At 37.1% G+C, this 22,911-nt stretch overlaps 1 protein-coding gene across 1 annotated transcript in view; it reads right to left on the bottom strand.

Moving 5' to 3' along the window:
* The window catches only part of KYNU (kynureninase), a 151,994-nt gene that overhangs the window by 116,050 nt on the left and 13,033 nt on the right, over window positions 1–22,911 (bottom strand). Inside the window, exon 3 of the mRNA XM_058664453.1 lies at window positions 3,543–3,663. Coding sequence (XP_058520436.1) covers window positions 3,543–3,663 — 121 coding nt within the window. The remainder of the gene's footprint in view (window positions 1–3,542; window positions 3,664–22,911) is intronic.

The following is a 22,911-nucleotide window of genomic DNA, read 5'->3' as shown; positions in this document are numbered from 1 at the left end:
TGGGAACCCACACAAATACAGCCAAATAATCTTTGACAAAAAGACAAACGACAACCCAGGCAAATGGGAAGGTCTGTTCAATAAATGCTGTTGGGACAACTGGTTGATAGCCTGTAGAAACAAAAAGATAGATCCACATCTCTCACCATACACCAAGATCAAATTTAAATGGATAAAAGATCTAAACCTACATCCAGAAACCTTCAAACTTTTGGAAGAAAATGTTAGAAATACTTTGCAAGATCTAGGGGTAGGTCCCTACTTCCTAAAAAGGACTCCAAAAGCAATAGAAATCAAGATCAGAATAAACAAATGGGACCTCATCAAACTAAGAAGCTTCTGTACAGCAAAGGAAACAATCAATAAAGTAAAAAGCAGCCCACAGAATGGGAGAAGATCTTTGCGCACTACATAGGTGATAGAGGGCTGATCTCCAGAATATACAAAGAACTACAAAACAGCCAAAACACCAAAACAAACAAGCCACTCAAGAAATGGGCATGGGAAATGGGCAAACACTTCACAAAAGAACAAACCCAAATGGCAAATAAACATATGAAAAAATGCTCAAGTTCCCTGGCAATAAGGGAAATCCAAATTAAAACATCAATGAGGTACCACCTAACGCCAGTAAGACTGGCCCACATGAATAAAAGCACCAACAACACTTGTTGGCGAGGTTGCGGGGAAAAGGGAACCCTACTCCACTGCTGGTGGGGCTGCAGGCTGGTACAGCCTCTATGGAAATCAGTATGGAGAACATTCAAACAACTCAAATTCAACATACTGTATGATCCGGCAATAGCACTCCTAGGAATATATCCAGAACACTTGTTTTATGAGAAACCAACATGCACTCCTATGTTCATAGCAGCACAATCAGTAATTGCAAAAACATAGAAGCAGCCAAAATGCTCATCAGCAGAGGGTTGGATAAGAAAGCTATGGTTCATCTACTCCATGGAATACTACTCAGCTATTAAAAAAAACAAAATGCAGTTCTTTGTGGCCAAATGGGCCAAACTGGAAACCATAATGCTAAGGGAAATGAGCCAATCCCAAAAGGTTAAATACCACATGTTTGCCTTAATTTAAGATGACACGATGTTATGTATAACAAGTTATGTTAGGTTTGTTATATGTTGTGTATTAACTAAAATTGAAATGTCAATGAGGTGGTCATAGAAGGTGGTTAAGAACTCGCATTTACTTTTAACATATTGGTTACTCATTACTATGTCAATTAATTCCATAATGATGTAAATTTTTGCTGATGGTATGTTGGAGCTTTTAATTGGTTGGGATTATACTCTGCTGGCTCTGTCTTCAGACCAGAAAGGGTATACCTAAGAAGCTGTTGAACTTGACTGGACAATAAGATGCTGGACTCTATGTTTGGTATATGCTTGCAATGGGGGAATCTCAACTGAATTTGAACTGTGGTTATGCAACAAGGTGGAGGAATCCACCATGGGTAGGAGGGTTTGGGGAGGGGTGGGGATAATCCAAGTACCTATGAAACTGTGTCACATAATACAATGTAATTAGTGAATTAAAAATAATAAATAAATTTAAAAAACAAAGTGAAAGACAGTAACAATAGAGGGATAAATGTTGCAACAGAGGCACATTCCCAAAATACAACTTTAACATCTTGAAAGCAATCACCCAGTTCCACACTAAAGTGGGATAACTTTAAGAGTCTGAATAAAGTAGCAGGACAACATCTTTTTAAACGCCTAGAGGATAAAATAAATTTTAAAAATGCACAGTCTTGCTGAATGAATATCTAAGAGGCAAGGACATTCTGTAAAGTTCAAATTCATTTGATCCAATTCTTTGTTCTGTCTTACATTAAGGCCAAAAATGAATATTAACCATTTTATTAACTATGACCCTCATTTATTAAACACTAAACCTGCTAGTAAAAAAAAAAATGCTTCTAAATGTGGTGATGGGTATTTTGCAATCTATGCATAGAAGTTATTCAGATAAAGTTAAAATGGATTAATAAATTATGCAAGCCTTTGTCATTTTTGCATTAAGTTACAAACTTACATTTTTAACCACTATAATTACTTGCTCTTTAATTTTAACCATGTTAGTAATCATTAGCACAATACAGACTACGTTTTACAGAACAGGTGCTGTAACCAGTACAAAATATTGGCAGCATAAAAAGAAGTGAAAGAAATACTCTGAGTTTCTATCAGTGACAATATTTTACCTCCAGAATTCTTAGTTTGGTGAAACATTTCTCAAAATATGTTTCCTGATCTTCTGACTTGACTTGAAACATATTAATTTTTTAATTTTAAATAATCACTGAGTATTTAAAAAGTATCTGGTCATTTGACATATTCAAAAATATATAAATGATAAACAATAGAAATAACGGAAAATTTAAGTCTTCAAAAATATCTCTAGCTTTAATTTTATCAACAATTACTGGGGAAAGCAGAGAAAATACATAAGACTAGGTTATTTTCTTTTAAAGGATTATGATATAGCCAACAAACAGAAGTTAATGAAACAATATCTCTAAACTGCTCACCCCAAAACAGTGACATTTGCAGAGGGCCCAGCACTATGATGTAGAGGACTGGACTTGCAGAGGATAGATAAGGGATTTTGATGAGAAAAGTAAAAGCAGAACAGAAGAAATGGAGAAAAACAAACTCCTGATATAAGGCTTCCTCATGCTTGGAGCACACCTGCTTTGCTAAAGTCACGTGGAACATCTTTCTCAACAAATAATTGCCCACATAGGGAGAAACGTGGCTTATGCTTCACCCAATTTCTTGCCAATATCAACAGCTAAGCTTTTTCTATGAACAAGCACACATTTTGGGGCAGGCATTTGATGCAGCACTCAAGATGGTTCTTACGATGCTTGGAGGATGTTGGAGTTCCTGGGCTCTAGTTCTGCTTCTAATTCTCTGCTGATGCACACAGTGAGAGGCAGCAACTGTATGTAAGGTGGGTCCGTCTTACCTACGTGGGAGTCCCTACCTTGTCTGTCTCAACCTGTCCTACCCCTGGCCACTGTGACAATCTTTGAGGGAGAGCCAACAGATGGAAAAGCTCTTTATCTCTCTCACTCTGTTTTTTGCTGTCACTCTGCCTCTCAAACAAAATCAAAGAAAAAAAAAAAAAGAAAAAAATGCTGATAGCTTAGGGAAAAAGAGATGAATAAAAAAATTAAAATCATTCATATTAACTTTCTTGTTAGTCATTAAAAAATAAAATTATTATACCCAGTTTAGAAGTGCCAATGCCAACACAGGCCTGAGAGGAACTTACATGGCTTAAGCATCACGACAGTTTTAGCTTTCCCTCTTGTATTAACTTGACATGTGACTCTACTCTGATGCTTAATTATTTAAGTAAGATCAAGGTATCACTGACGTGATCCCCAAAGTCTCTGTCTGTCCTAAATTAGTAGGACTATGTTCTACATATCTATAGATACTAAACATGTTAGGGTAATTTTAGTAATTTTGTATGAGTTATTGAGTAGTAGCTTTTAAATCAATACTTACATTTTGGCCCACTTATCCAGTTCTTCTTCAATATACGTTTTAACCATTTTTGGTTGAAGGCCAAGAGAATTTCCCAAGAAATAGATGGCATTTTCATCTCCATTCACTAAAGATAAATCAACTGAAACAGAAGAAAAGAAAAAAGCATGTTCAGTTGACATTCCTTTGCTTGACACTGTCATTCTAGAATTTCTAGAAGAAATAATAAATTAGCTGTAAGCACAGTAAAAAACAGTTTACAATTACTCCCAAGGATAACATCAGGTTCTCTGAAAAGAAATTAACCTTTGGCTTTTATATTTTAAAAGAACACTGCTGATTCTTCATTCTTACAACTCACCACTTAGCAGACCTTTATCAATCAGGATGCTAAGTACTTAGTGAGTAATGTGCACGCTTCCGCTTCCAGTCCTAACTTTAACCTGGCATTTTTTATCATAATTCAAGAGGGGTGTGGGTAAAGTATTACGTATTAATTATATATAATATTTCTTATTTACAATTCACTGGGATTAGTCATTCCTGTATTTGTCTTTACTTTAAGCAACATAATTAGACCTCTAATGACATTTTAATTATACAACATCTCTTTCAACTTGATCAATTTTATAGATATTAAACATTTTTGTTTTTTCATTGGCATCTTTTAAACCTGACTGAATAAATGTGGCGTTAGCATTGTTCACACATTCTAATTGGATTCTTTAGCATTTCTTGTAGATATAGAGAACACTTATCAACATTCTAATTTAGGATTTTGAGGCATTAATGTGTTGTTCATGACTCAATTTTTAACATTCTAGTAAATGCAAGTTGAAGGCTAAGCATGTTTTGCATGTATCCACCTTAGCATAGATCTCATTGTCTTTATTGCTAATGTATTTGCTGACAAATAGTGGACCACTTTTGTTTAGAAAATCATTTTTAAATTGTGCCCAATTTGAAAGGACAGCAGAATTGAAAATACAATGATCTAGGCTATTCTAGCCACAAGTATTCTTTCACCATGACCTTGTTTGTTTGTTGTTTAATAAATATCAAATTATATCAGACAGCATTTTTAGAATTTTACAGGGACACTACATTGATCAGATGTCAATGAAAATGTAACTGGACCAAATGCAAGATCAGCTTTCCCATAGTTGCTTCTCTACCTCTTAATTCTCATAAACATCTGTAACTATTTTACAGCTGACATGAGAAGTTTGAAGTTGACATGATGAACTTGTGAATGGGTTTTGACTTTTCTAATGTCACTTGTCTTCACATTTCCAGTAAGATGCGATGATCTACTAGAGCATTCTGTTTATTCAACATTTGCAAGCATTACAGATTAATCTTCTCTCTCCCACCTCTTTCAGAACAATTACAGAATACCTTCTTTCCTTTGGCAAAGAAAGCATGAGAAGACCAATATGAAGAAACCTGGGACCTAACATTGGGAAGAGCAATGTGCCATCTTCAAATATAAGCTACTATATGCAATGCCTTTCCATCAATAACTATTAGAAGCAATATTGATTACAGCTTGGTGGGTAGAGAGGATATATAGAACTCCAGTTACAGCAGTAATGAACTCTGGTGTGTGTTGAGCAGGGCCCTCAGATAGCAGCTGTGGAAAGATTACATCACATACATAATGTTTTTTTTTTTACATTCACATATTTACATTACATTCCCATATGAAGATTCTTTGGTAACCTTATTCTTATTGTATTTCCTATTAAGCTTTTGTGTCAAGAAGATTTCCTCAATTGGTAGAATTATTATTTGTGAAATTTCAAAATCATCCATGATTCACTGCTTCCCATCCTCAAGGTTTCCTTGTCAGTGGATAAGTGTGATGACTTCCATCATAATTGATAATCTGATGCCTCCTCATAGCTTCAGCCAACATCTACAGCCTACAGGAAAGCATTCTTATCTGTGCTGGTTGCTGGGCCTTTTAGGTACAATCCTTCAGAGCAAGAAGGCTCTAGATGCAAACATACACCTTCAGCTCTTCCTGCTTGAATTTTGCACAACTTAGTATGTTGTGAATTCTGTTGGATGGCTAAGTTAATACTTCACATGCATAATCTTGGGAGAGACTCCTTTATGCTGTAACCATTATTCCTGCCATAGGCGGTCTGTTAAAAAATAACAGTATGACTTAATAAGGAAGAGCAGGACAGGGTGTGTTTGGAATCTTGAATTCATGGATCATTAGTGTCAGAGAACAAGATCAAACTTTACAGACGATGGTATGTGAGCAGGCAGAAGTCTAAGACCAAGACCAAGAATTGTGGGCAAGGGTCTGCAGTTGGGCAACGGTCAGAGACCACAGGACTATGTGCTATAGGATATCTTCGAGACAGTCAACGTTCTGACTTCTGTACTTGGGTCACACTGTTACTTCCTGATCCTCAAGCACTGCCTGGTTAACATCAGTATGGGATGCAGCCATCGATGCTTGTGCCGTAACTCCACAAGCACCTCAACAAAAGACTGAAGTTGCAAGCCTTCTAAGCCAACCTCCTTCCTCAGAGAAGGGGGCTTCCCTCTAGCAGCCTGGTTTTATAGTCTTTATCTTGTATCTGTCTCATTTTCTTATTTTCTCAACTGCACAGAACACTCTGTCCAGCCCTGTACATGATGCTATGGGTGATGGTAGTTGCTGTATTTCTCTGCCACAAGTCAAGTCACTATGGATGCTCACTAATTATTCTTGCTCATCAGGCTATCTTCTCTATGTTGACGTTCTTGAAAACATACTGAGGGTTTGATTTTTTGCCAAAATATTTACTGCAGAACTGTAGACACTGACAAAAATCTTGAATGTGGAGGTAAGCATTTAGGATATAAGGCTTTGCAAGTTCTTAATGATACTCTTGTTTTTCTCCTTCAACTCAGTGGCTGCTTGAAAAAGGCTTGGATTTTACTACACTATTCGTTTTCAAGGGAAACCTTTGACCTACTAGAGCATTTTAGTGGGCCCCAAAATTTTGGCCAAGTCATGATGCCTTGGCTTTGAGAGTGACTTTTCCAACTTGTTTCAGTGCCTTGTTTCTAGTTTTTTAAAAGTCCTCCTCCAGTGTATGTGGTTGTATTGCCTCAAACAAACATGTAGATGAAGGAGCATGCATTTGGGCTAATGATGCAACCACAGATTTTGATGCCTGCATCTCATATGAGATTTCTTAGATTTGAGACCTGGATCTGCTGTTGTTTCCAGCTTCCTGTTAATTTATACTTCGAGTGACAAACCAAATGATTTACCTATATTGAGGTCCTATTGCCAAGCTTTGGCCAGGCTCTGGACTAACATCTGTAGGCATCTGAGGAATGAGCCAGCAGATGAAAACTCTAAATGGCTTTCTGTGTTTTTGTTTTCTATGACTCACTTTTTTAAAAAATGTACTTTAAAATATATTTATAAGATGCATATATCTAGAATATATTTAAGCATATTTATAACATATTTTAAACGTATAAATTTAAAAGAAATAAATGAGGTGTCTCACCTTCTTCTTAACCCACACCTTCCATTTCTATTCTGAAGAAACAGGAAGAGATTTTAAAACCTGGGGGAATTTTGATTTTATGTCCAGATCAGATCATTCATTCTGCTTTCTTTGCTTATCTCTATTTGCCAGAATCTATTCTAATTTTAGTCAGATTTACACAATTCCTCACTCCATATTGGTTTTCCAGCATTTCTTTGGCAGAACCCCATAGTGTCAATTTAACAGGAGAAAATTTTTGTCTCACAGTGCTGGAGGCCGAAGTCTAAAACAAGTTGTTAGCAGGATTATTCTTTCTGAGGGTTGTGAGTGTAATTCATTGTCTGGATCACTCCCCTTGTTCACGGATGAATAACTTCATGTGCATGGTATTCCTTCCACAACTGTATGTCTTTCTCTGACATTCACCATTTGTAAGGTAATGATGTCATCTTGGATTAGGATCCACTGAAAAATCTTTATCTCATATTAACATGGTTATTTTGAAGAGGCTATCTCCACATAAGGGCACATTTCAAAGAACTAGAGTTTAGAATTTTGACATTTAAATTTTTAGGGTAGTATTTCAACAGATAGTATCATCCTCAAAGATTTACTTGCGTTCAGATTTGATGTGGGAGACTCAGCTGAAGCTTTAGGCATCAGCCTGACCCAGGCAGATCTACCATTGCAGCCATCTTTAGAGTGAGCCAGTCAGTGGTAGATTTCTTTAACTCTGCCTTTAAAATAAAAATTATTGTTCATGTGAAGGGGAAAAAAAGAACCAGAAGCATTTCCACTTCCTCCAAACAAGCTAATACCTTATGATACTATCCACTACCTCCTCCCATTCCCGCTAGGATAGCACTAAACCCTGCTGAATCTACCACAACTAAACAGCCATGTTTCCTTTGCAGGATCATTTCAAAGTGATTTAAGCTCTATTATTCACCACTGGGTTCACGCAATCAGAAGGAAGAATTTTTCTTTAAGTATTCATTGTTGGCATTCTAAGGAAGGCCTTTAAGTTTTAGGTTTAATCGTTTTAAAGTATCTGAGTTGTTTTCTGCGTAAGGATTTTCTACTATAGTGTTCTTCTCAAAGTTATTGCTCATATGTTTGCAGCACCTAATTAATATCAGAGTATGCCAAATAATCCCTAATTGGAAGTATGTTGCTGCAAACTAGTACTTCATTTTATTGAAAAGGATAAAGTGATATTTTCTAGTTATATGTGCATGCATATATAACTTAAGAAATGCTCAAAAATGGGAAAATATATACACACTAAATAACATGCTCTTGAATGAACAGTAAGACATAGAAGGAATAAAAAAAAAAACCTGAGTTATTGACTAGATCAGAGACATAAAGATGTGGTATTTAAAAAAAAGTACTATGGTAACCTGACACACCATTGACCATAGGGCCAGCTAATTAAACAAAGGAGGTTAGGGGTTAAGATGGTTAGGTGGATAAGATGACCCAAATTTAAAAATTAGAAATGAAAAAGGAAGTTATAACAAATACAAGAGAAATTAAAAAAAGAATCATTAGGAATTGTTGCAAACTTTTATATGCCAACAAATGCAAGTATCTAGAAGAACAGATTTCTGGACACCTACAACTTAGCAAAATTGAGTCACAAAGACTTAGGAAACCTAAACAGACAGTAACCATGATACAGGAAATAAAAAAACTGTTAGAAAGAAAAGCCCAGGACTGAATAGCTTCACTGCTGTATTCTATCAGACCTTTAAATAACTAATTCCAATTCTTTCTAAATAATTCAAAAGCACTGAAATGGAATGTTCCAAATTCCTTTATGGGTCTAGCAACCCTAAATTAGGAAAAAAGATACAGCAAAGCAAGAGGACAGTAGACCAATATCCCTGACAAATATAATTACAAAAATTCTAAATAAAATATAAACAAGCATTTTGCAAAGATAGAAACACAAACGACCAACAAGTATATGAAAATATGCTCAGGATCACTAGCCACCAGGGAAATTCATAGTACTTTACTTAAACACACTATAAGGCTTCACCTCTTCTCAGTTAGAATGACTTTCACTGCCCTCAAAACACACACACACACACACACACACACACACACACACACACACCAGTGAAGATGTGGGAAAAAAGGTACCCTAATACACTCTTGGTGGGAATATAATATAAAACAGTACCATTATGAAGACAGTATGGGGATTCCTCAGATATCTGAAACCATATCTATCATATGACCCAGCCATTCAACTCCTGGAATTTACCCAAATGAAATTAAACCAGTGATGTGAATGAGTTATCCGCACCTTCATAAGAGCAGCTCAACACACAGTATCGAAGAAATCAACCCAGAATTCATAAACCAATGACCAGATAAATTTTGGCATACATACATGTTAGAATGTAACTCAGCTATATTAAAACAAAAAAAAAATTCTTTTACAAAACAATAGATGTAATTGGAGACCATTACACTTAGTGAAAGTCCTCAAAAGCAATCATGTTTTCCCTAAATTGAATAACAACTACACAGGGTACAAATAAGTAATGTATGAGTGAAACTGACATTTTTGTATTTGCTGGGAGTTTATAGCTCTTATCTATATTCTCATAGAACTGTAGTTTTTCTGCTTGCTGCTTCTTGAATTCCTTATGTAGAGGCGGATTAAGCTTGTGATTATGAAGTAAATGGGAAATACAAAATTATAAAAATCGAAAGAAAAATAAGGAATGAGGAAGATGGGATGAAGAAAGGGAGGAAGGAACTGGTGGGAACTATTATGCTCTTAAAATTGCATATTTAAGTGCATGAAGTATATACTCCTTGTATAAATAAAATCACAGATCATTAAAACTTTAGTGGCATATTAACCTCTAGTTTGATATAAAAAAAGCTTAAAAATATGTTCGTAACTGTACTTTCACAGACATGCATATCAGTCCGTTTTAGTTTTTAGTTTTAATTCTCATGCATAAGGGAGGATATGTGGTATTTGTCTTTGTGTTTTATTTCACTCAACATCACGTCCTCCAGTTGCGCCATTTTAGCATTTTAGTACAAATGGTAGAATTTCCTTTTTCATAGCTGAATAGTATTTCATTGTATGTATGTTGACAGATATGTTTGTGGATACATCTAAATATATATATGCCATATTTTTATCTATTCACCTGATCATTAACACCTAGGATAATTCCATATTTTGGCTGTAGTGAACAGTGCTTCTATAAATGTGGTGTGGATATCTTTTTGAGATAACACGTTCATGTCTTGGGTATATACCCAGGATTGGATCTTATTGCAAGCCTACTTCTGATTTTTCTTAGAAATCTCCAAACTGTTTTCCCCAATGCTGCACTAATTTAAATCTCAGTATAAATACATAGAGAATATTAAATGTCCCCCTTTATCCACATCCTCAGTGTGGTCACAGTGATAGAAACTGACCAATTACAATCTTGCCAATGCCTGTTCGTAGAATCAATGGCCCATTCCTTCAACTGCAGCCAAAACCCTATATGAACTATATTAAATGCACAGTCCTTGTCAAGACTCCCCTGCGCTGGATGAGACTTGGACCCTAGCCCGCTAGCAATAAAGTTCCTTTGCTTTTGCATTACCTCTTATGGAACTCCTCTGTTCAAGGCGGCGGGATAAATTCCGGACCCAAAACAAGGCCAGCACATATGATGACAGCATCTTATACAGTCACTAATTTTAGTTCTGCCTTATCTGTTTTTGATTCTACTTTCAGCCTTTCATATGTTAGAAGTCTGGCAAAACAAAACTGAATCAAAGCAATGATCTGTGGTTTAAGGAAGGATTCAAACACTCAACGACTGCTTTTGTAGGCAATGTACTGGGATTGGGTTCAATCACTGCTAAGATTTTGCAACTTTTTACCTGCAGATGCGGGGAAAAAACCGACAGAATTCATATTTAATGGGTCATTTCATCCATGTGTGAGTGGAAGGATAACACCATTCTGAAATGTTGTGTGATACATGGTTTAGGGGTATTGCTAAACTTTAATCTGATTAGAAATTCTAACCTAAATTTTCCATAAGCATGATTTTTATTTTAGTTAAGATTTTCTTTTCTGAGCCTCTGAAATGCAATGCCTTTGCCAAAGGCATACAGTGCTTTTTCAGATTTGTAAGCATGACATTCTTTGTGTTATAATTAGTAGGAAACAGTTTCTAGCTTTGTGTATTTCTTCTGTGTTTTGATTAGGTAGAGTTCTAAGAAGCATAAAAACATTTAACATGAATTTGTTAAGTGAGAACTAGTTGCAACATTGTCTCAACCTTAAACTTTGTAGCAATAATGTGATCAGCTTTGTTGTCAATGTTGAACTGAATTTCCGCAACTTGGAAAAGCGTTTGTGTGGGAATTAGGATTTTGTCCATACATCTTAGACCTGAGTTCCCTCTGAGAAACCAGGTCAGATTTGATCAGTAGACACATAGCCCCAAAAGTTAACCACTGGGTTATACTCTTCTTTCCTTGCATTATTGACACATAGCTTTGCTCACTGAAATGCCCAAGGAGATAATCTGTTTCTGCTCATGTAAACAAAATACCAGTTGACTAAAATGTTTAAATGTCTAAGTAAACATGCCTTCTTTTAAGGCAGTTTTAGACTTAGTATTTTGTTGAACTTGGAAAATCATTCTTCAACTTTTATAATAGAAGTTTTATAGACAGAGTTTGACATGTGAAGCACTTTCCATTCTAAATATGACCAAGATTCAGTGAGTAGCCCGTGGAAGACTCTGAAAAATAGGCGCAACGGTCATACTGGGAAAAAAAAAAGAAAACCAGAACCCTGAGTATCCTGTTCTCTTTCTGCTTTCTGAGAATCTGAAGGCTGCCTGGATTCCAGGACTACAGGAAAGTCTGCTCTTCGTGCAGATTGTGGATTCCACAAGCTCCCAGGGGAAACTCTAGGGAAGGATTGAACAGGGTTGTGCTGAGTTTGCCGATGCAGTAAACCTAAACTGACCTGATGCTAAAGAGTACACTAAAACCTTTAAAATGTTTACCTTAATCTCACAAGGGAGACTAATGCCACATGCATAGATCTAACGGGCTTTGCCATGTCTTTGAATGTTGAATTGATATTAGAATTACTACATATGGAAGGTGGGCACGAATCTGCACATAAATTTCATTAATGTGTACCTTTATCTCACAAGGGTGACTGATGGCAAATATATACATCTAAAGAGCTTTGCAATGTCTTTGAAAACTGAATTGATATTAAAATTACTACATAGGGAAGCTAGGTAGGAATCTGCAAATAAAAGTCATTGGGCAGACTAGTAAAATACAATAAAACAAAAATCATTCTTTTCATTTATAAATACACAACTCTATAGGCAATCAACAACTTTAATGACTACACATTTCCCATTATTTTCTCTGGAGGCAAGAAAGCAATGGAACAAAATGTTTAAGAAATGGGAAAAGAAAAATAGCCATCCATACAGAACTCTATAGCTATCAAAACTCTACAACAATATTTCAAGAATGAAGTTAGATAAGCAGTGGTTAGCATTTCCTTTGGGATGCTTGTATCCCATGTGAGAGTACATGAGTATAAGTCATGGTTCTGTTGCTAATTCTAGGTTCTTGCTGACACAACGGGGAAGCCAACAGAGGGTGACAGTAGCAATTGGATCCCTGCTGCTCACCTGAAGGACCAGCACTGGATTTCTAGGCTCCTAGCAAGTTGGGGCATGTAGTGGGTCAGTACTCCTGCCTGATTACTCTTTTCTCCATTCTGCCACAAATGTCAGGGAACTGGGTAAAGTTCCAGGCCCCTAGTTTTGTTCTTTGCAAGGTGTGGTCTTTGTAGTTAACCTGAGAATGAAATAATCTACCATAGATCTCTCCTCCTTCTATCACTGTAACTCTAACTTTTTAAGTAAATAAATAAATCTTTTTTAAAAAAATGTTAAACATAAATTTCACGTTTGGGACTTTAAAATTACACAGAAAGCAGAATTAAAAATAAGTTTTGTGTCCAGCACAAAAGTCTAAATTTTATGGAATGTATATGTTCTGGAAAATTTCATGCAAAGGATAAATCCTCACTTTGGCTGCGTCAGGATACCATATGGGCACTGGTTCAGTTCATATTCTGGCTATTCCATTTCCCATCCGGCTCTGCTTGTGGCTTGGGAAAACAGGGGAGGATGGCTCAAAGCCTTGGGATCCTGTACCCACATGGGGACCTAATAAAACTCCTGGCTTCTAGTTTAGGATTGGCTCAGTCACTGGTCATTGCAACCATTCAGTGAGTGAACCAGAGGACAGAACATCTTTCTGTCTCTCATTCTCTCTGTAAATCTGACTTTCCAATAAAAATAAATTTTTAAAAATACTAAATTTGTTTGTATGGAGAAAATTTTAAAATCTTTGTATGAAATTTTTCAGAACATACAGCTGCCATAAAACTTTTGAATAATTTTTGTGTATTGAATTATACCTCATATATATTTGTATAGTTACTCTTTGAATGGCTACTCCTAAGGATAATGTATAAAAAGAAGTCATGTAATTTAGAATGTTATGCACAAAAGTATATTCACTATTAGCTACATTATAAAAGCTCTAAATGCATCAATTAAAAAAACAAAGCATTCTAGAATGAATAAATGAGAAATTATATTTGTGGGTGGGGAAGACACTTTAAAATTATGATAAAATAGGTAGGTTAAAAGTGGAATAATCGAAAACCAATATGTCGGCCTTTGCCTTTTGCAGTGGCAGGCTACCCGGGTGTCCTTGCGTTTGCTGGGCCTAGGGATGGATGGTGCTAGCCAGCGAGGGCATACAAAGATCTGGTGGCTCATGTCCAGGCAGGCAGAACAATCCTGGGTATTCCCAACATTCTTTGTTCTGGGCAGTGCAAGGAGAGGAAAGGGAAGAACCCTAGGTTAGCATGATGGCTGGTGTACTGGTAGATTGGGGCTTGGGGAACTTTAAATGGGATTGGAACTTGGATGTGCAGAGGGGTACGGTCCCAGGCCAGCATACAAGCCAGGAGCTGAAAATAATAGTGGACAGGCATAGCTTCAGGCCAGCACACTACCTCACTAGAAGGCTGGGCTTTTGAAGGCTCGGCTGGAGAACTCCTGTTTCCCAGCACAGAGATTGTTGGTTGATCAGGGAAAGGGGATAAGGAGATGTGTGAGAGGGAGGACCATTGAGGTAGTGTGTTCCAGGTGAGAAGTGACTTCTGAGGGACTTACATTGACAAGGCCACTGTACTTTAAGGTACGTAGGGGCTGAGACTGAGTGGTTTGGGCCACTGGCATATGCAGGAGCCAAGATGGAGTGTGGGTAATGCCAGACTTGGCTATCACACCTATGAGCTTGCATGGGCCAGGAATGGGGGTCAGACTAGGCAGTATTTGGCTGCACCTGCCTGTGAGAGTTGGCATTGGGAACAAGCTAGGATAGGCCCAACTGCAACAGCCTATGGCAAATGCCAACATGGGGAATGAACTATCTTGTGCTGGGTCATAGCAAATACTGGAACATGTAAGATCTGTGGCTGGAAACAGAACTGACTGGGGAGTTGAAGAGATGCCCTAGCTAAACTGTGGTTCCCACTGGTGAGCACAAGAATTTGAGTCGAGGTGGTGATCTGGGCGGGAAATCATTGCATTGTGACTCAGCAAGGGTGTGGATTGGGTCTGGGATATGCTGGTCTGGTCTAGACTCCAGCACATACTGGTGCTCATGAGGGCCAGGGTGGATGTAGCACAGGCTGGGCTGGGTCTTGGCAACCTTTGAGCCACATGAGAGTGATGTGTGGGTATGGACCAGGTGTGGCTGGGCTGTAGCATTCAATAGTAAGAACTGAAAATGAGTGTGGGCTGAATAGGCAAGGCCACTGTTTCTGCCAGGATAGGAGGTAGACTAAGTCATTCAGGGCCAAGGACCCACCAGTGTGCACAAGATCTGCCCTTGAGAGGAGACCTGAGAGAGGAGTTTGGGGAACTCTTGCCAGGATGCAGTCCCTGAAGGTGAATGCAAGAAGAAAGGCTGGCAGCAGCCCGGACCAGGCCAGGTTATTATACCTGCCGGCACAACTGTGGGTCAGGTCTGGGATCATGGTATCATAGCAGAGGAAGGTGAGCAGAACAAACGGGTTAACAACTGTCACCAAGTGTTGACAGTAAATGTCTGGGTGAATGGAGATTCTGAGGTGGATTATGTCATCCAATGGACCTTGATAGATGAAATTATCAACAGCATGTCAGAACTATCAAAACCACTTAAACAGAACCCTCAGAGTATGCTCCACAAATAGTACTGTGGGATGATATGAAATGGCTAATCCCCATTCCCAAGTACTGAGGCAGTTGGGATGCTGGGTTTGGCTTTTCTCCTTATTCCTCTCCTTTCCCTCGATACAGGAAGAAGAAAAAAGAAGATTTGGGAAGTCTCATCAACTTTCACCTAATCCTCAACCCTTCCCACCCTGATCAACTATGTAAACATCATTAAAACATTTTTTAAAAGGATATGCCACACAAATGCTGATAACAAAACTAGATCTGTATAAAGAAGATTTAGAACAGATTACCAAGGCAAAGCAGAGCATCACATAATAATGTATCAATTCAACCCAAAAAAATCTACATGATTAATCTAAAACCAGAGTCCTAATATATGCATAATTTTTTCATAACATACATTTTCTGTGAACTTTTGAAGAAACTATGCTTTGCATGCATTTTGAAAAATTTAGCATAAAAATAAACATAAAATTTGTGAGATTGTGGCCACTTTAACAGATGAGAGATCTTCCTTTCTGTCTTTCCTCTGTGTATTTGACTATCCAATAAAAATAAAATAAATCTTTAAAAAATAGTTCTACAATAAATTTAACCAAGGATAAATTTAACCAAGGACATGAAAGAGCTTTATGAAGAAAATTATAGAACATCAAAGAAATGGAAACACTCCCAAAGTGGGAAAATCCACATGTATGGGTTGGAAGAATTAATATCATTAAAATGCACACACTATTCAAAGTAATTTACAGATCCAATGCAACTCTAATCAAAATACCCATGATATTCTTCCAATATCCAGAGAAAATGATGCTAAGTTTCTGTGGAAACACAAGAGACCCCAAATAGCTAAAGTGATCTTATGAAACAAAAACAAAGCTGATGTATCACAGTACTGGGTGTCAACATGTACCTCAGCACAGTTAGAATCACAACAGCCTGGCCTGGCACAAATAAGATATGTAGACAATGAAATGGAAATAGAAACAGCAGAAATTAATCACGCAGCCACAACTCAGGAATCTTAACAAACAACTAAAAATCATTCCCTGGAGAAAATAGTTTCTTCAGCAAATGGGACTGGGAAAAGTGTGTTTTACATATGCAGAACTATGAAACAAGACACTTAGCTTACACTTCGAGAAAAATCAACTCAAAAGGGATCAGATTTCAATACATGACTTGATACCATCAAATAACTAGAGGAAACTTTTTAGACAGCTCTGCAATACATTGACATGGACAAAGCCTTCTGGATATAATATCCCAGAAGCACAAACAATAAAATCAAGAATTAATAAATGGGTTTACATCAAGCTAATAAGCTTCTGAACTGCAAAGGTAACATACAGCAAGGTGAAGAGAAACCAGCAGAATGGGATAGAACATTTGCAAATTATGCAACTGATAAAGAATTAACACTTAGTATCCATAAAGTGCTCAAGAAACTCAAAAACAATGAACTCTCTAGTGAAGAAATGGACAACGAACACAATGACACTTTTTAAAGAAATACAAATAGCCAACAGACACAGGAAAAAATGTTCTAGGTCACTAGCCATAAGGGAATTGCAAATAAGAACCATGAAGTTTCATTTCACCTCAGTTTGAATAGTTTATTATGCAAAAACCAAATACAAACGCTACTGAGGATGTTGGAATAATCATTGTAAAACAATGTTGGGGTTATAAACCAGTAGAACTGTTGTAGAAGATAGTACAGAGATTTCTTAGAAATTTAAAAATGGAATTCTGTATTGCACAACCAACCCACTAGTGGAAATTTACCCCAAGGAATGTAATCAGCATATGAAGGTTATCCGTAACTGCATGTTTATTGCAGCTCGATTCACAGTAAGTAAGATATGTCATCAACCTCGCTGTCTATCAAATGATAACCATAGAAACAAAATGCTATATATAAACACTATGGAATAAATCTCAACCATAAAAAAGAACAAAAGATCCTTTCCATGGTAATAATCAATACAACTGGAAATAATGATTAGTGAAATAAACCATCCCCCAAAAGACAAATATCCTAATTCTTTCTGACATGTGGAAATAAAGGGTGCAACATGTGTATAGGTAGGAAATACATATTTTGTGATATAATGGTTGTTTTTAGTTTTTATTTGTACTCCTGTGGACTGCACTTTTTACTTGTTGAATATTATGGTTACTGTTGAATTATGCATGTGACCATGTAGTGGAAAAATAACGTCTTTGCAAAAGTCAATGAAATACAGAGAGCGAAAGAAAAGAAGGACAATGATAGGGGAATGTGGTTGTTTTCTTGGAACTATACCTATAGAATGCACGAAATTTACTCTTTTTTAAAGATTTGTTTATTTTTTTATTGGAAAGTCAGATATACAGAGAGGAGGAGAGACAGAGAAGAAAATATTCTGTCTGCTGATTCACTCCCCAAGTGGCTGCCATGGCAGGAGCTGCACCAATCCGAAGCCAGGAGCCCAGAGCTCCTTCCAGGTCTCCCACATGCCTGCAGGGTCCCAAGGCTTTGGGATTTCCTCAACTACTCTCCCAGGCCAAAAACAGGGAGCTGGATGGGAAGTGGGGCTGCCAGGATTAGAACTGGTGCCCATATGGGATCCTGGCACGTGCAAGGCAAGGACTTGCTAGCCACTAGGTTACCATAGCAGGCCCAAAATTTACTCTTTTTATATTAGTAAAATGATAAATGTTCATAAACAGGCTCATATATTTACCAATTTATATACATGAATGTTTACAGCAGCTGCACATAATTTTCAAAACTGAACATAACTTAAATATCCTTTAGTGGATTGAATAAAATGTGGCATATCTGTTGCTGGAGTTGTGCAACTCTCTGAGCAGCTGCTTAGAATGCTGCCATTACATACCCAGTCCAAGCTGCCCCGGTTCTGTTTAAGCTCATTGTTAACGACCCAGGAAAGCAGCGAAACAAAGCCCTAGTATTTAGAACACTGCTTTCCATGTGGGATACCAGGATAGAGTTCCCTACTCTGACTTCAGCTGTACACAGACCTTGCTGTTGCAGCCATTTCGGGAGTGAACCAGCAAACAGACACACACAGAGAAACACTCATTTTGCCTTTCAAATAATTATGTATATGTTAAATAGACCCTTCTGTTGAGATAAAGGAGATAAAGGAGATATACCGATAAAGGAGAATACTTCTCAGGAATAAAAAGGAAGATATGAAATAATGTTGATCAAAGTTCACTATATTAATAAGGAAACCTGCTTTAAAAGATTTCATAGCATGTATGATTAGTGCTATACTATGTTCTGGGAAATGTAAAACTATAAGAAGTGATCAAAATATTCATAGAAAATGAATATTATAAAAATCTATTTGCATACTTGCATTTTTATCACCAAAATAAATATACACTAAAACTGTTATGACATTATTTGAATATCAAATTTGAAGCATAAATATAAGTAAAACATAAGTCAGTTGATAAAAGTCCCTGTCAAAGCAACAGTAATTTTGCTAAAACCAAAACAGGAACATTAAATTTATGGTGAAGTTTGAATAGAAGAATGGTAAAATTATTTTTCAGGACCCTGTCCCAAAGCAATCAAGTTTAAAACAGTTGGCTCATTCTAAGAAAGGATAAGATGATGTTGAAAACAAAGCTTGCCATAACCAATCATTCACAGCAGTCTTTGAATAAAACAAAACACTGATCTTCTTCATGCCCTAATTGAAAAGGATCAACTACTAACAGCAGAAACAACATGCACACTATAGTCATAGAAATATGTTCAGCTTCAACAATTCTGCCTGAAAATATTAAATGGAGAAAATTTTCTACTCTGCCAGTATGAAAATTTTTGCATTCATACCATTTGCAGATGAGAAAATAGTTTTTGTAAAAGATCTACTTATTTTATTGGGAAGTCAGATATACAGAGAGGAGGAGAGTCAGAGAGGACGATCTTCTGTATGCTGATTCACTCCCCAAGTGGCCGCCATGGCCAGAGCTGAGCTGATTCAAAGCCAGGAGCCCAGAGCCTCTTGTGGGCCTCCCACAAGGGTGCAGGATCCCAAAGCTTTGGGCCATCCTTGACTACTTTCCCAGGCCAAAAGCAGGGAGCTGGATGGAAAGCTGGGCCATGAGAATTAGAACTGGCACCCATATGGGATCCCAGTGCGTGTAAGGCAAGGTCTTTAGCCACTAGGCTACTGTGCCAGGCCCAACAACACAAACTTTTAATACAAACTTTCATTAAGCTGGTTCTGGAACCTGAAGAATATCATGTTAGATTCTAACAAAGGATAAAGCATGGATTTACCAGCATAATTCTAACGAGAAAATGATGACTACTTAGAGGTGAAAGTGGGGGCCAGCACTGATTTAGCAGATAAAGTGGTCACCTATAACACAGGCACCCCATAAAAGCATTGATTTGCTATCCAGCTGCTCCACTTCTGAATCAGCTCCCTGATAATGCTCCTATTAAATCAGCTGAGGATGGCCCAAGAACTTGAACCCCTGCACTCATGTGCAAGACCTGAAAGAAACTCCTGGCTTCCACCTGACAGAGGTTAAAACCCTATGGCCATTAGCAAAAGGTTCCAGTAGATGGAAGATCTCTGACTCTTTAAGATAGATCCATCAGCCTAGCTGTCTAACTCCAGTTTTCAAATAAAACAATAAAATATTTTTTGAAAAAATCAAAAGAAGTGGTCCAGTCATAGTAAAAGTAAATTAATCAAGAGTCAAAGAGTGATGACACTTGCTACAAAGAGACTGTTTTGAGAATGTTAGCCAAAGCTTAGAAAAAGTATCCAGGAAGACTTTAGCAGAGAGTCCTTTCACACCGTGACAATGTCCCTGCTCACTACTTTCACTAAACAAAGACCATTTGGGAGCTTCCATGGTAAATACCTATAGGGTAGAAATAACCTTTAGGTGGAAATCATTCATCTTACAATTCCAGTTTGTCTCTTCCTAACCAGGTTCATTAGCTTGACATATCTTTAAAGACCACCCACTTTTCTACAGTTAATATCTTTCAAGAAACTGCAAAGACATGGCAGTAGTCCCACGACTCTCATTGCTTTAGAGATAGATGAATGGTTGGCATAATTGCCTAAAAATATGTATTGAAATTAATGAAATTTATATTGACAAAGTATTTTTTATTCTTTTAACTCCAATTCTCATTTACATTTTGAAATTCCTCATGTAGGGATAAAAAAAAAATAGACCAGTGGTTGTCAGAGGCTAATATACATTGAAGAAAAGAGGGAATTCCCTGGGCTATGATCAGACCTTGTGCTGAAAGAAAATACATTTATATAATTCTATACATATCTCAAATATCAGACTGAGTTTGAGAAATTAATTTAATTAAACATTTTTAGTCCCTCTACTGAACAAATTATTTTGTCATTTGTCATTAGAAATGACATCATTCTAGAATTATATTATCAGTTGGGGGCAAGTTCTTAAATAAGTTAGATCTTATTATAGAAGGTCTCAGAATGGAATAAATGCGTATGTGTGTGTGTACTTATGATGTTAAAAGCATTGTGGTTCAATGACAGTTTAGCTGAATCAGAATAGGAAAAGGGGACTCAAAGAATGGAAAGTGTGGCATTACTTTAACTAAAAAAGTATAGAGTACAAACTATCAGAGGGTAGAAAATCTACACAGTGGAATTCAGATATCTTAACTCAGATTCATATGCTTGGGCTGTTGAGTAAATATGGGCATGGAGTAGAATTGAAGTTTGAAAATTTGATATTTAAATACTGGCTGTAGCAATATAAAACCAAAGCAAACAATAATTAGAGTGTGGTGTAAGACAGTTTTCCCAAGTTATGAGAATGTTTGATTTGTTGAATTTCATCTTACCACACGGGACAGGCATGATGGCTCATTAGCTAATCCTCCTCCTACAAGCACTGGCATCCCATACGGGTACCGGTTCATGTCTTGGCTGTCCCACTTCCCATACAGCTCCCTGCTTATGGCTTGAGAAAGCAGCAGATGATGACCCAAAAACCTTGGACCCTGAACCTATGTGGGAGACACAGAGGACGCTCCTTTGTCCTGGTTTCAGCCTGGCTCAGCTCTGATCATCAAGGCTACTTGTAGAGTAAACCACAGATGGAAGATTTTTCTCTCTGTCTCTCCTTCTGTATAAATCTGTCTTTGAAGTAGAGATAAGTAAATATTTTTTTAAAATACATTATATAAATTCCAAAATAAAATTCAAATTCACAGCTGTATAATTCCTTTACCTTACTATAGTTTATATTTCTCATTATTACTATAGTGAATGAGTGAAGTTGTATTAATGAGTATCTTAATATTAATTATGTCTGCAGTAATAATTCATCATTAGTATCAGCAATAGCTTCATGATACTAAATTTTCAAGTATTGCCAAGGAATTAATTTTCTTTAGCATGGCACAAGGCTATGCTCCCACAAAGTTCACTGGACTTTACTGGAGGAAGACTGAGAAAAATACACAGTCACTGGAATTCATCTAAACATACTCCTCATACAGTCTTGTTAACTTACTAGTCCTCTCTGTCTTCCAGGGATTGGAATCCAATACAAGGATGCATTTTGAGAACCCAAACAGGAATTCTCCATACTCTTGAAAATGAAGCACTTGTGGGAAAAAGAATTCACAATGCTAGAAAATACCTATCCTATTACAGGCAAGGATGAAAGTTTGATCCCTTCTGATAAAATTACTTCTGCTCTCTTCCCTTTGTTCTATGGTTAAGGACAATGAAAAATTGGGTGAAAGTTTGGCATAGCTCCATCCAAGTCTCTGTCTAAAGAATGTTGACATTGGCCACTTTGAAGAACAGGAAGAGTGTCTTCAAGAATTTACACTATCCTAGGAGGTTGTGTTTTACGGATCAAGATGGGTGGAAGTAGGCAGAAGATCAGATTAAGTGTCCTGCTTCACTGAAAATCCTGTCTCCTCCCCAAATTGATCCTTCTGTTTCTCACTGTGCTATAATCAAGTCCCTAACTTTCCTTAAAAACAGGCTAATTCTTCCTTTCGTCACTTTTCTTCCTTTCACTGCAAGGGGTTTGGGAAAGTACTTCCAACACCCAGTTTCCAATAGTACTTCAAATTCACCTAAAAATTTCCATTTCTCTTCCTGACATCCCAGTGAAGCTATGGAAGTAAAGGACAGCATAATCATGTCTCACTGCTAAAATGAAAACCCATCTGTGATAGCTTTTGCATTTGAAGCATTCCCATTGCTCTGAATGTCTCTATTTTCTTGTTCTTCTGTTTCCAATGCTTTAAGTTCATCTACCTTTCCAGTGCTTAAAGGTTTTTTCCCCCACCAACTTCTGATATTCTTTATAATTCTTAGATTCTACCTAAAGTCTGATGACTCTGAAACACCTATATTTCAGCTAATAGCAACTACAAACTCCGGCCTCACTTCCATCTAATTTTCTAGTAATGCAACTATTAACTGATATCACCATCAAGAGAAAAAATTAGAGTCTACTTAATCTTTCTTGCAGATGGATCTATTCTTGACTCAAAACTGGCTC

The sequence above is a fragment of the Ochotona princeps genome, chromosome 5, assembly GCF_030435755.1.
Source record: "Ochotona princeps isolate mOchPri1 chromosome 5, mOchPri1.hap1, whole genome shotgun sequence".
Taxonomy (NCBI): Eukaryota; Metazoa; Chordata; class Mammalia; order Lagomorpha; family Ochotonidae; genus Ochotona; species Ochotona princeps.
This window is presented reverse-complemented; position numbering and strand designations above follow the sequence as displayed.